Genomic DNA, 12,254 nt, shown 5'->3' on the forward strand with positions numbered 1-12,254 from the left:
CATAAAATTCTGATTATCCCTCAGGTATTTGATTATAGTAGACTCCAAAACAGTATTTTACTTTTACTGTTCAGACCCTCTTCATCAGAACCGGGTTGCCAGTGTAAAGGAAAACTCTGCTCCTGGGTAGGTAGGTGGGAGGGGGATGCAAAAGTGAAGCCCATCACGTAAAACTGATCCTGGCTACCTCAGGGCCTGAACACAGGGCACGGGGTGGGAGTCAACAAACAGAATAGGAAGCTTTACCTCATGTTTCCCCATCCACCCCCGCTACACCTCCATCAGCAAGGAGAGAATCCACACTGTCCTCTGATTTGGAATGTCATGGTAAGGTGAAAAGAGGGGAGAAAACAGTTGTATCTCTCTTTCTCTCTTTTGATCCCTTCTCTGCATGTTAGATACTGAAAGCAAGAAGTGTAGCAAAGTTCCAAGTCAAGCTCAATAAAAACTCAAGATATTCTTCCATACAAAAACAGAGAATCAACAACGATTTCTTCAAATCTGAAGTAACCTTTGAATCCAACCCATTTAATTCTGCAGATGAAGAAACTGAGGCCCAAGAAGGTAGGTGACTTCTGGACACCTGTCCCAGGTATGTATCCTCAAGAGCCTGGTGGGAGTTTTTAATGCATTTTTCCTCATCTTCAATGTCAATAGTTTTTCATAAACAAAGAGCGGAAGTCACATCATGCCGAAGACAGTAGTACTGCCTACAGCTTTCTTTAAATCCACATCTTTATATTCCTACAGTCGGTACAAAGCAGGATATACTAAAAAGCTTAAAGGGAGAAAGTAGGTTACCAGAACTCAAATAGATGATTCAATATCTTTAAAAATGAAAGAAAAAAATCCACTAATTTGCTAATCTAAATGTTAAACAGCAACCTCCCACCACTTACATTTTGTACTGTCTCCTTCAGTAATGCCTTCCTGCTATCCTTTTCTAGCCCCCGCCTTCTCCTATGAAAAGAAAAAATGATACATTTGGGGAAATTTTAAAGCTTGTTATACTCATGTAATCACTGTTGAGCTGAAAGTGTGTGGCAAGGTGGGTGTTCCAGCACCACAGCTCCTGGCCTGTCTTCATGTTCACACAAGCCTCTCATACCCGCCTATGTCTGCTGAGAAAGGCCCAAGCTGGGGCTTTGATTATCACAAAGTAGAAATAGGAAATGTGAATTTGTGTTATAAAAATTTATTGAATAAAAGCCAAAAAGTCATTTTCTAAAACATATATGGACTCCATACAACAGAGTATTCTGATGCCATTCTCACTTATAATACCATTAAATTAAAATAATTCTACAAGAAGAGCTCAATAAGTATTAGTACACAACAAAAAATATACTTGCCATCTCAATCTTATATTGTTTTAGAACTAAATATTTCTATAATTTTACTGATTGACAATGCCCAGAAGCCTTCATGATTTGTAATTACTTTCAATGAAAAACAACAAACATTCCCACAAAAGAAAGAAAAGACTTGAAGCTTAATTATCTCTTCTGCCATGAAACATTCTTATGACCCTGTCCTAAAGGCATTTTGATTTCCTCTGTTTATCTTCTAAGTTCATTCATTCCTCTTACTAAAATATATTTTCAGCCTGTGTTGATATTGATAAATGACTTATTTTAGAAAGTAGAAATCACCTCTTACTTATCTTGATGTCTTCCAATGTACCCTACACTAGTAATATATGAGACGACTATTTGCTGAATGAAAGAATAAGGCTCAAGGAGATGGTCATTTTGTGGACCCCAAAAATGTAGGCAGGAGGAGGAAATGTGAGGCCAGGGCAGCTCTCTCCATGCTAAGTAAGGGATCTGGTTTCTCAAAGGCTGAAGTTTAAGCTGGCATAAGGGAAGCCAGAGGATAACATTTAAAACATCCCCATAGAATCTCAAGGCAAGATATAGCGAAAACAAAGTGGCCAAAGCAATTCCACTTCAGTTGTCTCTTGATTTTTTGTCCACCATTTACTATAAAGATGAGTAAGAATGGTAGAAAGTGAGGCACCATTCTATGCAATTAATCTTTGGTGCTACATCCTTCCACCATCATTCCTCCACTCCCTCACCACCCCCCGCCAAGAAACAATACAACAAATGGCTACCTGTGCCTATCATTTTGGAATCGTGGGGAAAGTGAGTGGGTGGTTAATTATAAGTCTATGTAGTTACATTAGTTAGCTACCGACTAAAATTGTACCTTCTTAAAATAATCATTTCGTAAACATCATTTTCACAACTATTCTAGGAAGCCCTGTCATTATTTTTAGCTATTATTTTATTTTACAGTTTTCAGGGAACAAAGGGGGGTGATGAGTATTACTAGTGAGTGTATTTAAATCACTTTTAAAGGCTATTTTTATACCTACTTCCTCCCCCAAATTATGTGAAGTAGATTATTTCACCTCATGGTAAAATGATACAAAAGCAAAGATAGACAGTTAACATATTCTTCTAAAACAGTCATGTACTAATTTATACTTTCTATACAGAATCACTGCTATTTTGACAGCTGGTTCAGGTTATTTCATGTTATTCTACTCTATAAATAGACGAGTATGTATGTTTATTAAATAGTGGTGAATTAGTGAGCAAAAAACGAGAATCACAGATATTATTGTAAGAATTATTAAGTTTATCTTTAGAGTCAGAGACAGAAAAATTTCCTAACTAGAAATACATCAAGGTAGTATTTAAAAATTCTCAACAATTATTACTCATACAAAAATGGAAAGATAATATTTATACAGCTATACAAATTATCTTATAAAATATCATTTGATTAACAATAACAAATAGGTCAGATACTCAAGAAACTGAAACATGTCACTAAGTCTTTAGAACAAAATGCATTTGACTAGTCTGTTTCTTTTTCCTTGAAAATTTATTTAAAGAATCAACTTCTCTGAACCAACAAGATACTTAGATTAAATCAATAAAAGAGAAAATAAGAGAGCTCAGGTAACGGATATAATAGGGAGGCCAAAGCAGAGAACTCTAAAAGAGCAAGACGGTTTGCATGTTTATTTTATATGATCGGAATCAAGCTATTTTCCTCTGAACAAAAATGTTAATTTTGGTAGAGAAACATTCATTAGAATAAAGTAAGCAATGGATGATTACAGGAATCATTACTGGCTATAATGGCTGTGGCTTAGTGTGTTATTTTAAATTCACTTATTAAAATGAGAATCTCTATGGGAAATAAGAAAAAAAAGTGAAGCACAGCATGAAAGATTTTATTAAGAAAGGTGCTAATAGCTAATAATATAATGTAATTAACTATTTTATGTTTTTTAATAGGCCATGGCACTCTCATCGATATTTCATTTCAAGCGTTTTACACTGCAATTCTGAATACCATTAACAACAGCTCAGAATTAGACTTGAATGCTTTCAAGAATTCCTGTTTATTTTCTTTTTAGACATTTGCAAATATAACACATGGAAAGCATAGTAACTTTAAGGTGGCCTAAAAGCTAGGGGTTAAAATTTTTGTCTCAACTACCTAGACAAGGTGCCATTTAGAAAAAGTTGATAACTAGCCTTAGGTCTGAAAACAAAGAATACTAAAGTATTTGATATTTCCATTATCCCTAGCTTGCTGAAAGATGTTACTTTTCATTCGATGGAGGTCAAGAATCAAATTCACCTCAATTAATGCAATGATTTTAAAGGATGTTAAAATTGGGCAGTATCGTTTAAAAACAAAATTTATAACATGAATGGGGAAAATAAATGCTATTAGAATAATAAAGCAACTAGATAATACTACTATTGTTTACATCTTCACAAATTTAGAGCTGTGAAAATGTGCCACTGTCCTGTTTTGAACCATATTTAATTAATGACTATGCCACAGTAACCAGGAGTCAGGATCTGCATTCTATGGCTCAGGCTCTGCGCCAGACCTACTTGGGAGATTCAGAACAGTCAGAGACACAGTTTGGACAAAGACAATGCTACATAATGGAAGTAGCCTTGAACTGAATCAATAAACAGCAAATGCTTCATCATTCATTATAAGTTTTACCTCTTGAGGAAGTTCTAGTTTAGAACGATCAGTTCCTTCTTTTGACTGAAGGCCCATCAGATAAGGGACAGGAGCATCAAGAAAATGTAGCAGAGATGCAGGGAGGATGGGCACATAAACATGCTGCCATTGAAATGGGAACAAGAGTGTGGTGATGCCTTCTGCCACAGTCATCAGGCGTTGATAATCTGCACAGAATAAGGAAAAACGGAGGAGAAGATTCCAAGTAAAAACATAATCACTGCATTAAGTTTGAAAATATCAATTTCCAGAAAAACACCCTTGTGTTAATAAATAAAATCATTCTTTAGGACCATTCAGAAACTAGATCAGTTCCATCCCACTTTAATTAAAGAGTGAAATAGTTTGACTTGAATGGTTTTAAGGTTCCCTGGGTAGGTGGGAAACATCATCATATTCATTGCTTCTGAAATCACTGGTATGTGAATTTACAGTCCATTAAAATGTGGAGGAAACAAGAACTAATAAAATTGCTCTTGGCACTTCTCCCCTTAAAAATGTACAAGAATATCATTACTGATCATTTTTTGTATATAGACATAGCTATACAATCTCCAATTCAGAGGCTCTTTTTTTCCTCGTATCTATGATCATGGCTATAATCAATAGTTATCCTGATTATGTTAGCCTTCATTTTGTCGGTACAAGAAATCAATAGATATACACATTCATAGTTACACTTCCTATATTTAACCCCCAACTATAGAATTATTAAATCTAGGAATAAAGTGAAAGTTAGCAGAAAATTGTTTTTTTAAAAAAATTGTTTTGTTTACATGAACTAATTTATCAAAACTAAAAACTATCTATAATATTAAAGGACCCTCCCACCTGTTTTATTGATATAATTGATACATAACACTGTACTAGTTTCATGTGTACAACATGATGATCTGATACATGTATGTATTGCAACATGATTACTGCAATAAGTTAATATTCATCACCTCACATACTTACAAATAAAGTACCCTCTTAAACCACTCTGCCATTGATGCTCTATACATATGTCTATAATTCCTTGGAGGCAGATGTGTTTCAGAATTCAGATTTTTTAAATTAAAAAATAATAATATTGTGCATATACCATATAAATGAAATATTAAGGGCACCACCCTGTAATCACATTAATATTTCTGCAGCAAACCATGTGAGTGGCCCAGTAGGGTAGATAACCAAAGAATTTAAATAGGCCACCTTAGTTCAGGTCCGGTTTTGCCAATAAATGAGTTACAAAAAGAGTGTTTGGTTTTCGGAATTTTTTTGGATTTGAGAATTAAGAGAAGGGATAGTATAGAATTGAAATTATTTCTCACAGAATTCACTGTGTACAAATACAGTAAAATCTGAGGGAGTAAGAATTTGGATAAGTCTTCTTTAAAAGGTTAAGGAAAATGATCAGTTGGTACTTGGTTCACATCAACTCAAAGGACACTTAAACTAAGCAAAAACGGAATAGTTTCCATTTAAAAATTTTTCTTATGTTGTTTTATGATTTGAAAATGACTACCTTTAACAGTCTTCAACAGGATTTTGGTAATGAATCATCAGCTATCCATACCCCAAGTGTGCTATTTTCCTTATCTGATTCATTATTAAGACTTAAATTTTAGGTGAAAATCTGTTTACAAGAATACTTCTAAAAAACAAATACCAAATGGCCTGAGGGGTGGAGGTCAGTCATATGAATCCAAAGAGCTGACCTGAGGTGATGATACAGGAACACGAGGAGACAGACAGACAGACACAGACAGACAAATAACACTAGATCAACTCAGGCTCAGAGAAGAATTTGGGTTGATAAGGGCTGGTGGTCTGTGAAGATGGACTGTTAGAGAGGTAGTCAAAGGAGATCAGACGATCAATCACCTATTACTCTGCTAGTGACCAGCACATGTTTGAGCTTTAGGAGACAAGGATCTTACATCATGTGGGTAGGGTTAGGGATGGAAGCTGATCTGAAACCTCTGAAATCTGTTGAATGCTCTAGGTTTAGAAACTGTGGTAGAGTCAAAACTAACAGTAGCTCTCCCATCTCCAGTGGGACGGGACTCCATTAAGGCATTTGCCCCATGGGCTCCCTCAGGGCAGAATGGTATTCTTTTAATGTCATTTTGCCCACAAAGGGCCTAGTTCATACCCAGCGTGTATCAAAATTTACTGATGCTACTGAATATTATAATTTTTCTCCTCTTATTGCAACAGTCTTACCAAAACACACAAAAAAGGAGTAGGAAGGCATGCAGGTAAGTAACTAGAACACCACCAAATCCAGTGAAATGTAAAGATTCTCTTGTGTGGACATCCATCAAAGTTTGGAGACTTTTTCATTTTTGTAACCTCAGCACTTAACACAGTATCTGGCATATAATGGATATTCAAAGATATTTTTGAATAAATAAATGAATTAGTGGAATAAGACTACATAATTTTGCTGGATAGCCACAATTTAAATAGGCTTGTTTAGATTGTGTCCACATGAGATTAAAGAACCACTAATTTTTCAGTAGGATAAAATGGTAACTACTCAGACAAGAAACTATACACTCAAAAATCATAATTCTTGGATAGTCACATATTCAGTTAATTATGTGCATGACCAGGCACATTATAAAGAAAATTCAAATATCCATTTACTAAGTCATGGGTATTTTTCATTACAGAGAACTGTTAACAACTGACTCATTCTAACTATGCATAAGTAGACCGTGCAAGGATCAGAACCACTGCTTAGAAACAAGTATTATATTCTAACATTCGAACACTTTTTTTCCTCTCATATATTAAAAATGTAGAGATTTTTAATGGTGGAAGGGAATGCAGGTTTCCCAAGGCCCTTCGGAGTCGAGAAAGAATCTTGGGAAGCTTCCACAGCTTTGTGGAAGTGACTAGAGAATGAAAGTGCGAAGCTTCCCCATCAGGAAGATGAATTCCATGTGTCAGTCCTGAAGTCTGAGGAGAACAGGGCTCCCAGAAAATTAAGAGAAAAGAAAACAATTTTATTTGCACTCAGTTAAGTGTTTTATGATTTGACTGTATTCAAAATATTCAGTATGTCTTATGTAGATGGGCTGTTATAAAAATAACTTTATTGTTCTTATCTCTATTTGTTAACTCTTAAAAATTGCTATTAGTTTTACTCTGGGTTCCTATGGAGTTTTGTTGACATAAAAACACTTATAGAAATAAACTATTGTCAAGGTTATTTGGGGAAGGGTGCTATTAATTAAAGATTAGTATTCTAAGACTATCATTCCCTTAACAAAAGGTCAATGTTTCTGACTCAGCTAGCTTCTTAACAAAAAAAAATTAAAAAACAAAGCAGAAAAAGAAAAAAAACAAACTAAACTATAATCTAGGTTTTAAGAAATTATTTTTAGAACATTAAATGGGAGAAGAAAACTACTTAGTAGTCCTTAAATAATTTAAAGTCGGGGGATGTTCTTCCTCCAATCCCTCACCCATCTTGAACTTCTGGATACCTTAAGCTTTTGAGGAAATATTCCAAATATTCTTTTGGTTAAGAAATCCTTAGTACTCATTTATTCTGTCAATTCTCTTCAGTCAAAAACCCTAAGAACAAACCTGTATTTGATCAGTTAAGTTTATTACTCATTGCAGGGAGGGAGAACACATACCCTGGAGAACTGTGGGATGTCTTAGAGGGTTCAGAGAGAACCTATTAAAGGGTTTGGTATTCATTTGGATAATTTTGGGGACAGTCTAAGGAAGTGGAAACTTGCTTTGGATTGGATGCTGTCAGAAATAGCGACAATTCTATGACAGGGCATCTCAATAAACCTGATTTACAAGGAGGGCAGACTAAAGTGGGGATAAAGCTGTGAGTAGTAACAAAGTGAAGTGGCAGTAATTAATTTACCGAGAGAGGAGGATGTTTGGTATTTTGAGGGTTGTACAATGACCTTGCTTCAAGTGGATGTTTATGTTCTTTAGGAGAACATGGCTTAGGTGTGGGCATCTGATTAGTTGGCAATAATAGTGAGGCCTAGCTGTGAGAGCTACCTCATTTCCTGTATGTCATTGGCTGCTTTTTCTTTCTTTCTCAATTATGAGCCAGACACAAGTGAAAGGCTCAGGGTTTTAGGCAGTCATATTCTGTGCCAGTTATCTATTTATTGCCTCTCAGCTCCAGGTTCACTCAGGACATGGTCTATGATCTATATGATCTATGGTCTGTAAGCATTTCTCTTTTACAGTGAGCACAATGTTCGGCTTTGGCAGTAGAGGGCACTGTAGAGATACTGAAGGAGGAAGGGGCTTCCCAGTTCCGGTGTGCACAGCATTTTGTTTGTTCCTGCTCCTGCGCATGGTTGATCAGTAGTGTGGATATGTGAGGACATCTGGTGGTACACTTCCCCAGCCGCACGCCCATAGTAAGCAGTCTTCAGGAATGGGTTAGTGGTCACCTTCACATGGCGCTCCTAGCACAGACAGTGCATACGCAGATCTCAAACCCATGAAGGCACCCTAACAACTTCTGTATGCCTGCTCCCCACCCACAGCCTGCTTGTGCCTGGAAGATTTTTCTCCTGCCCAGTGACTGAGGATCAGCTCTGGCCCAGGCAACCCACTGACCTCCTCCATCCAATGACCTGCAATCACTTTCTTCACTGAGTTTGAACCTCAGTCTTGGGAAGGGGGCCCCTTCCAAGTTTGTCCCTCCTAGAGTATCCTTCCCATTAGCGCTTCCTTCATGTCATTACTTTCGTAGCACAGCTTAATAATTCTTCACATTATTCTTCTCTTTAAGTTACTGTGTGGTCTAATCTGTCTCCTGATTGGACCTAGACTGAAAGGCACAGGGTTTTAGGCAGTCACATCAAATCCCTAATAGCTTAGCTACTTTATTGTGGGTGGGAAAAATATTCAATCTTGTAAAAACACAACTTTAAGTAATGGAAACTAGCACCTTTGGCTATTTTCTTGCGTTGATAAAACTTTTACATGGGAAGTGAAAATAAAATTTCCCTCTTCTACTAGACACTGAAAGACATGGTTTATTTTTCCTTCACCACAAATACCACCCACTTGTTGTGGGCGTTCTATGTTTATTCTTCTTTCCAGTTCTGTGTCCCCTTCAAGACTGGATGAAATGCTACACACTTCTTAACTGAATCAAGAAATAAAAGTAGTTTTCTTCTTCAAGCATGTTTTTTAAATTTCAATATTTTAGGAAAATTATTTTTTCTTTGATACCCAAAGTGATGAATGCATAAAAGAAGTTATTTTAATATTTAAGATATACCTCAGCATGGCATATGAGGGCTTCTCAATGATTTGGCCTTTCCTGCCTCATTTCTTATCACCTCACATGCAGTCATCTGCTGGCAATTCATTCGCTGAATGTGGCATGTTTTTACAGGTCTCTGTATATACCCTTTTCCTCTACCCAGAATGTCCCTTCCCCTGTACTGACTGGCTAAGTGCCGCTTTTTCCTTAGGCAAAGGTTCCTTTGGAAAGCCTTCCCTGTGATGGTAACACTTTTTATCATCGCTAGAGTCCCTTTCACATGCTTCCACAATACCTCATCTTTATTTCCATCAGAGCAATTATTCATTTCACTGAAAGTATTAACTTCCTGTTGTAATTATCTGATTATGTGTCTCTCTTCCCTACTACACCATCATTAACCAAGTGCATACAATAAAATGTCTAAGTTGAGAGATTATCAAAAGTCTGAACAACTAGAACAAGTAAGCCATGACAGGAGTTACTAGAGTCAAAGCATTTTACAGTATCTGTATTTTAAAGATTCTGATTAACATAAAATGAAGTGTTCATGTTAAAACCTCAAAATTTACTATTAAGTAAAAGAAACAGAGCGTATAACATGTATACTAATTAAATGGAAAAACGGCAATGAGAAAAAAACATTTCAATTATTTCAAAGAAGGTAAAAAGAAAAAAAAGAGAGAGAAAGGCAGGACAAATGGTCAAAATAAGTGAATTTAAAAAAAACTTTTAGAATTGAAAAATGAAAATACCAGATATTAAGACCTGTGAGATGAAGCTAACACAAGACTCAAATGCTTAAGATGCTAATATTTGGGCAGTGTGTAAAATAATGAGCCCAAAGAATTAGTAAAAAGCAAAACCAGAAATTAATAAAATGGAAAAAAAATATATAACAGGAAGTACCAACAAAGGTGAAAGTTCTTTAAAAAGAGTAACATAATTGACACACTTTAGGTATAAATAATCAAGGAGAAAAAAGAAAGGCACAAATTAGTAGTTATTAGTAATGAAAGGGGAAAAATCTACGGATATAGCAGAGATTAAAGAGATAAGGAAACATTCAGATTTTATGTCAACAAACTAAAAGCTTAAGAAAATTATTCCTATATAGGGTGATGAGGAAACTAGACTTACCGTAGTGATCATTTTGCAGTGTATACAAATACTGAATCATTGTGTTGTACACCTGAAACTAATATGTCAATTATACTATAATAAAAATAAATTTAAAACAAATAAAAAAGGATAAATTATTACTAGAGAATAAAAATGAACAAAAATTGATTCATGAAGAAAGAGAAAAGCTGCTAGGTCAATGAATACACTGAGGTGCTGGGAGGTAGTGTGCCTGGAGATGACATGACAGCTCTGCATCCCACCCCCAACACCTTCTCCAATGCATCTCCTCCATTTGGCTGTTTCTGAGTCGTAGTCTTTATAATAAGCCACTGACAGCAAGTAAAAAACTTTCCTGAGTTTTGTGAGTCATTCTAACAAATTATGAAACCTGAAAAGGGGGACGTGGGAACTCCTGAATTTGAATTAAATTAGAAAAAAAGTGAAATATACAGTACCTTAGTTATTGTTATCCATAACAGCTAAAATGAAAGTGCTGGGTCAGACTTAGATGCTGGACCACGCTCATATTTTGGTCAATCTGAGCTTCTGCTGAGCTAGCTTCAAAGCTGCCCAGAAAGGGAAAAATTATGCAGGGACAACAAAGAGTACCTCTAAGACCTCTGGTCACCAAAGGCAAGTGGTGGTAGTAGGGGAAACCAAGAAACTATTGACCCCCAGGGGTATGATGTGAAGGAGCTGTCTCATTTTATAGCTCGGTATCACCGGCTTCCTGAAGAACCTTTACTAAAAGGGCTTGAGAGAGTAATTTAGGAGCAGTATCTCTGTTTTTAAATGCTGCAGAGTGGAAGGGCATATGTGTGTTGATGCAGGACCAACAGCTAACTATGAGACAATCAGAGATGGCTATGCATGACCTAGACACACAGGTCATTCCTGAGGGAAAAGCCAGCCTGGTGGACTGGGTAAAAACTACTGTAAAGTCTGTTTACCCTGAAAAGGAGAACTGCCCTGACCCCCCTTATAAACGCCAGGCAGAGCACCCCAGAAGAAGCAGTTGATGTGATTCATACCCGGGCCACGTGGAGTTGGCGGTACGATAATCAGGGTATTACTCACCCATGTAGGCCTGTTACCTAAGTCACGGTGAATATTGTGGGTCCCTCTTGCATCAGCACGCATATAACCTCACTGCCACAAAATCGACGGTCAGGTCTGCTGTCCCAGCTGCCCCTCATGAATCTTACAGATATTAATAAAAACAGACTATTTAACAAGAAAATGCAAAGAGGCAGAGGAGAGAGTCAAGGGACTCATCCCAGCAGGGTGGAAATTTTTAAACAGTTATTAAGAAATCGGGCGAACAAAGCAAATATTGATAGGAGCAAAACAAAGAGGAAAAAGAAAGGGAAATGAAGAGGAACTGACCGCAGCAGGGTAGAAATCTTTGGATGGCTATCAAGAAATGGGATGAATAAAGTGAACATTGACGTGGCTGAAACAAAGGTCTTAACATAGCACTATGTAAGACTAGTGGACCAAGGGACCCCTGCTGATTCTCCTATATTAAAGGTTTCCAAACAAGTTTAGTCTGTTTATCCCAGTTTGGAGAAATACAAAACATGGGGAAGGCAAAGACCATAATGAGAAATCAGACCCAGAATCGCCTGGGGTAATGTCAGGCAGATTAATCAAGATAAAAATTGACAAAACACATACGCTGCTGATGAGACTACAAATTGGTACAGCCACTATGGAAAACGATATGGAGATTCTTTGAAAAATCAAGAATTAATCTATGATCCAGCAATCCCTCTACTGGATATTTACCCCAAAGACTTGAAAACTCATACCC

The 12,254-nt window shown here is 36.6% G+C and overlaps 1 protein-coding gene across 1 annotated transcript in view; it reads right to left on the minus strand.

Moving 5' to 3' along the window:
* The window catches only part of DENND5B (DENN domain containing 5B), a gene marked incomplete at its 5' end in the record, with an annotated part of 139,755 nt that overhangs the window by 51,472 nt on the left and 76,029 nt on the right, over positions 1-12,254 (minus strand). The window contains one exon of the mRNA XM_011363175.2: positions 4,045-4,232. Within this exon, the coding sequence (XP_011361477.1) occupies positions 4,045-4,232 (188 nt within the window). The remainder of the gene's footprint in view (positions 1-4,044; positions 4,233-12,254) is intronic.

The sequence above is a fragment of the Pteropus vampyrus genome, unplaced genomic scaffold, assembly GCF_000151845.1.
Source record: "Pteropus vampyrus isolate Shadow unplaced genomic scaffold, Pvam_2.0 Scaffold82, whole genome shotgun sequence".
NCBI lineage: Eukaryota > Metazoa > Chordata > Mammalia > Chiroptera > Pteropodidae > Pteropus > Pteropus vampyrus.